The following is a 6,024-nucleotide window of genomic DNA, read 5'->3' as shown; positions in this document are numbered from 1 at the left end:
TTTAGTTATGTTTGGCTGCGGATGGCTCGGATGGAAATGGATAACAACTTGAAAAAAATGGCCAGTTTTTTCAAGTTCTTCTTGTGTATTTTAGAGAAGTCGCTAAAAACCAATTATAGCTAGTTCTTTTTGTAGAAATCCCTTAATATTTTCTTTCCGGTGTTCGAAAAGCAATTTCATGTTAGCAAAAAGGTTTTCGTCAAATAATTGAGCAGTTTTGACCAAAATACAGCAAAATCGCCGCAGTGCCCCTTTAACAAATTGACGACAGTTTTTTTATGGTCTATCCCTTATAGACCATAAAATGACGTCAAAACTCAAGTGGCACACGATCTGCAGGCGAGTGGTTTTACTGCAAAGGAAACGTTGAAGAAAACATTGACAAATTTAAAACACACCTAATGGAGAGAGGTTACCCGAGAAATTTTATTTACAACACGCTCTCGGAAGTGAAGTTTGAAGGAAGGAAACGGGCTCTCCTCCAACAGAACAATGCAAAGAAACGAATCCTGCCCTTCGCAACGCAATACCACCCAGCAGTTCCAAATCTGAAAGAAATCCTAATGGGCAAGTGGTACTTCATACAGCAACAACCATTCCTAAACGAAATTTTCAAGGATCCGCCCATAATATCTTACAGAAAGGGGCGTTCACTCAAAGACATACTCGTGAGAGCAAAATTATAACATAGGCGTCAAAACCAGAACACGTACTTTGGAGCCGTGTAGGCCTGTCAACCCCAATTAACAATTCATGTTTTGGTCTATAAGAGTATAGACCATAGAAAACTGACGAACTTTCTCTGATACGGACAGCGGACACCAGATCTTGCCTCAGTTAATCCTACAGACTCGCGTGAGATCAAACTCTATTTTCGTATTACTTTGCAAATCACTCGATACCTTATCGTGAAAGGTTCATGTTGGAGATAAAACGTTGGATAGTGTTATATACATGTGTGCTTGCACATTGATTTCATCTGTTGGTAGTCTATGCAGTACCATATTTCATTTTTAGAAACAATTTTAAGAACACCTTAAGAACATTTTCAGGCTGATTTTGGAGAAAACACTCGAAATATAAGAACAATATTCACTTCATTTCCATTTTCGACCCATCTAACATAGCTGTAACGATAGGTTTTTGGCTATTTTTCTGAGAAGAGTACAAGGCTCGAGATTTCGGCGACAGTTTTTACTTGTGATCGGTGCGTGGACAGAAAAGTAGCAACGGGCTGTGCTAGCGCGGAAGACAGGAAAGAAACTCGGCAGAACAAACTAGCTTGGCAGCCGGCACTCGTTACAAATTGCCAGGGGTACCAGGTCTAGTTGCTTCGTTCCATGGCGAAAACAGACAACAAAAGGAGAGATCTTCTTGGACACAGCAACTTTCTAAGCTTGTTGGTAAACCATGGTAGCAATCGTAGATTATCATAGGTAATCGTTTTACAACACTTTCGGGACTCCTTATATATCGTCTTAAACAAACACACTTGGCACAGTACACACTATGGAGAAACAATAGGATGAGTATGAACTTGATAACTTGCAAAAGGTCTGCTTGGCTAAATTCTACACCTATCGGATTATAATAAAAGTGTACATCTGTTTCGACTTCTCATAAGATAGCTTTGTTCTCGTTTTTAGCAATTGAAAGCGTAAATGTAGGAAGGAAGCATACATTGTTTGAGTTCAGCAGCTGTTCTATTGAAATGCAAAATACTGCCCTGCAGATAAATATCGACCATATGTTCTAATGTACATAATGTTCCATTAGCAACGGGACAATCTATCAAAAGGACGTACTTACTGTAAAAAAGTCAAGGTTCTAAGAGTAACTGGATGTTCTATTGAACTTACATATGTTCTATTGTTGCTTATTGTGGTAGCTGCTTGCTATTCTGCATCTCACTGAGTGATAACGAGAGATCTTTCCTAGTTTGAGGAAAGGGGCGATTTCCTAACGTGACATAGCATTACCAGTGATTTTGAAAAAAGGCAATGAGACGCATAAAAAATTAATTTGCTTATTTATTTTATCGAAGACAAAAAATATTATTTTTATCGCGAATTTAAGTTAGAAAAACAAGCCTGTTTAAAAATCAACTGAGCCTATGTTTCCCTCGCAATTATTCCATTTTCCTTTTTGTGCCACCAGACAAATAAAGCTTGCTGAAGCTAAGGTTGACAAGCAATTATGGGGGATAATTTTAGAACCTGCCAAGCAAGACAAAAAGCCCTGTAATTACTATCGTGATGAGTTTCTCTGGTCGGTTTTGTTTTGTTGTTTTTCTTTTACTAAAATCGTTGTCCAAGGCTTGCGTTTTATATTGCAAGTTTTAATACCCCGTTAGTAGAAAAAAGTTCGGATTATTTAAACTTTAACCTCTCGATACGTACGCTTTTTGCTTGATGCAGTTGTTAGTTTAAACACAATTTTCGTTTGCGTATCACCTGCTCGCTTCCCTCCGTACCCTCCCTGAGCTCATTTCTTAGTGTCACTGTACCAGCTTTAGCTTCCGGTTTGAAGATACAATATTCTTTCGTTCGATTCCAAATAAAACTGATGCGTTAACAAACAATGAACTAGTGCATTAAAAAAAAGTTTTTTTTACTATCTCGAAGAATATAACGAATATGCTACAGATGTAAGTTTGACAGAAACGTGCCGAGTCCCTCCACAGTGATGCAAGTATGACGTGTTTCCTGGTTGACAAATACCTACGCCACCTGATAGTATTTTACTTAGTACATCAATATTGAGACTCCCTGGCAGGGCTTATTGCATGATGTCACGATTTGACATTTCATTTCATTGTATTGTCAAAGTGGTTTTCCCTTCAGCTTTTTGTCAAGAGTAAGACTAACGCGTTGCGTAAACTTTTAATTTCTACTTTACATTATGAAATTAATGTTTTTCAGATGTTCCCCGTTTATAAATTAGCTGCTTCCTTTTTTTTCTTCAGTTCAGTCTTCTTTATTTTTTTTCTTCCTTTAAGCAACACTTCCCTCACTCAAGAATTCAATCAGCTTTTCCCCGTCTTTATTTACATTTTCTCTTCAGCTTTTCTCTTCAAAAAAAGAACTTTTTGTAAAGAGTAATACTGACTAACGCGTTATGTAAACTTTTAATTTCTACTTTACATTATGAACTTGATGTTTTGCAGATGTTTCCTGTTTATAAATTACCTGCTTCAGTTTTTTTCTCGTTCTTTAGTTCCTCTTCTTTAATTTTTCTCTTCCTTTAAGCAACACTTCCCTCACTCAAGAATTTAATCAGCTTTCCCCCGCCTATATTTACATTTACGCCAGCAATAATGACAAATATATACCTTATGATTATAAATGCATGAATGAATCGAGAGCATAAAATCATATCACCTGAGGCTAGTTTCCGCTGAAGGCAAAATTAAAACATCGATCAGGGGCTTATAAATACAGAACAAGAAAGTTGGCAAACAAGATTTTGTTCCAGTTGCCCGTCGATGGACTTGTGCGCAACTATATAACTCAGCCCCTTCACTTTCAACAAAATATCAAACGGTGTAATATAACTGTTAGATTCCGTTTAAAGATCAGATCAGAGGTTTCAGCGATGTTAAACTACACTTTGGTTTTGAAGATGAACGAGTCAGAGAGCGATGGTCTGCCCAACGTCAAGACTGATGATGATTATCTTCAACCGAACTACGTTGTTAACTTTAACTTCGCTTTAAATGCTCCACTCATGCTCATATCCATTGTTGGGAACTGTGTAGTGCTGGCCGCCATATTAAGAACACCGTCGCTTCGTTCACCGTCCGCCGTCTTCTTGTGCAATCTTGCTGTCTCAGATCTTCTCGTTGGGCTTGTCTTGCAACCAGTCTTCATTGCTCATCTACTCACACCAGGTGATTTTTTAGAGCACGCTTATAACACGTTATCTCTGATAGCCTGCGGTGTCTCGCTTGGTACAATGACGGCCATAAGTGTGGATCGGTTGATGGCTCTTCATTATCATCTGCGATATCCTAATTTAATGACGATACGACGAGCTTTATATACATCAGCGACCATTTGGTTTATTTGCTTACTTTTATCATGCCTTCATTTCTGGAGCCAAAACACCCACCTTACTGCTGTCGTTGTTTCCATCGCTCTCTGTATCCTAGTTTCAACATTTTGTTACATCAAAATTTATCGTATTGTTCGTCAACATCAGACGCTCATCTATGCACAGCAACAGGCTGTGGACTGCTCAAATACACAGAGAAATGAAACCAGTTTGAACGTAATGCAATCGAAGAAAAGTACTGTAAATACTTTTATCTATTACGTTTGTATGATTCTCTGTTATACTCCTGTATTTGTGTCTGCTCTAACCAGAGCCCTGTTCCCCGCGTTTTGGACAAAAGCCTGGGCATTGACAGATACTGTAGCGTTTATGAACTCCTCCATTAATCCATTTTTGTACTGCTGGAGAACTCACGAACTCCGAAGTGCAGTTTTAAAAACACTTCGAGCATTTTTTAAAGTTTTTTTGTGAACTATAAAAGGGAAAATATTTCATGAATTACTTCGGGTAATGTCCGGCAGTATTTTTAAGTTATTGACACTGGAATGTCAATTATGACGTGTATTCTATTTCAAGCGATATTGCACTTTGTTAACTGATCGTGACTGCAATGTGCGGTTGTTCAATATCACATAAACAAGTAGTCGTATTTGTCAAAGCAAGACGTTTCGAAAACACTCTCTGCTATAAAAAGTTATATATATTACATAGTTTTAAAATAAAATTAACTACAACGGTTGTTCAATACTAAGTCAGGTGAAGTAACGTTTTTTATTATATAGACAGGAGTGCTTTACTGGAAAATACACCACTCGCAAAAATTTATGCGCAACTGCATCCGGAAGCCAAGTGGCGTATTGTGAATATCAAGCGGGCTCACTAGTGAGGATATTGATGTCGTCATTTCCTCCTTTTTCATGGTTGTTTGTGCGAACAGTAGGTGAAATATGAAAAGCTACAGGTGTTCTATATAATAAATAGACAATTACACAGTGACTTGAAGATATGAATTTTATTTTCTCGCGTTAACTTGAACAATATTTTACTCACTTTTATTTACTACTGGAAAATAAAATTTATATCTTCGCGTCGCCGTGTAATATCATCTAATTAATATTTATGTTGTGAACAAAAACGCGTAATATCTAATTAGTCATCGAGGTCACCTACATTCAATAATGACTATGGTAAAAATGCCAAAAATAAACTGGATTAAAATTATAATATATACAGATAAAACCTCTAACATAAATAAAATATAGTGTCAAAGTTGATCACGTTTTCTCTCTTAGCTGTAAAGTCCAATTCTTGATAAACATTTCTTGCCATATTCAGAACAATTGAAAGCTTGTGCATCCGGCTATTTATCCTGTTTCGCTCTACGCTTTCTTTCAAATCTCTTGTCTTCAGCAAGAACAGCTTCCTTGACAATGAAATCATCCAAGCCTTCTTGGACACGATACTTCCATCCATCTTGAAAAGGTCGTATTCAAAGATCAATGATCGCCAATACGTTTCAAGATGAAGCTGCTAATTTATTCAATAAGCTTCCCCTTTCTTTAAGAAACTGCATGGATCCAATTTTATTTTTTAAGGAGACGAAAAAATTGCTACAAGATAAAGCAAATAATCTAAAAAAAGAGCAAGGCTGATTTCACGGTCAGGGAAGTATATTTTCCAACATTTCGAAAGGCACGGCCTTTCTTCTTCTGGGTATTGTCACGGTGGTCCTTGCAAACGCAGTTTATCACTACAAGATAAAGCCAGGTTCAGACTGTGATTGATTTTAAATTGGCGTTTGGAACACATATTTTGTTTTTCATTTTAACACAGCCTTTCTTAAGTTTGTCTTAGTTGTAATTAACTGTAGTTAGATATTAACGGACGAAGAGCCAATTTGTGGAAATGCTGTTAATTTTTTATTTTCATTCATTTATTTATTTATTATTTATTATTTTTTTAGATTATTGT

At 36.9% G+C, this 6,024-nt stretch overlaps 1 protein-coding gene across 1 annotated transcript; it reads left to right on the top strand.

Moving 5' to 3' along the window:
• The first annotated feature begins 766 nt into the window (after window positions 1–766).
• Window positions 767–5,327, top strand: LOC146452935 (melanocyte-stimulating hormone receptor-like). The gene has a single exon (XM_085097226.1). It carries the CDS (start codon window positions 3,595–3,597, stop codon window positions 4,522–4,524), a length of 930 nt encoding a protein of 309 aa, XP_084953352.1. The 5' UTR covers window positions 767–3,594; the 3' UTR covers window positions 4,525–5,327.
• The last annotated feature ends 697 nt before the right edge of the window (window positions 5,328–6,024 follow it).

The sequence above is a fragment of the Pavona decussata genome, unplaced genomic scaffold (genome assembly GCF_977016875.1).
Source record: "Pavona decussata unplaced genomic scaffold, jaPavDecu1.1 SCAFFOLD_361, whole genome shotgun sequence".
Taxonomy (NCBI): Eukaryota; Metazoa; Cnidaria; class Anthozoa; order Scleractinia; family Agariciidae; genus Pavona; species Pavona decussata.
Note: the sequence above shows the minus strand (reverse complement) of the source record. Positions and strands in the feature narration are given on the sequence as shown.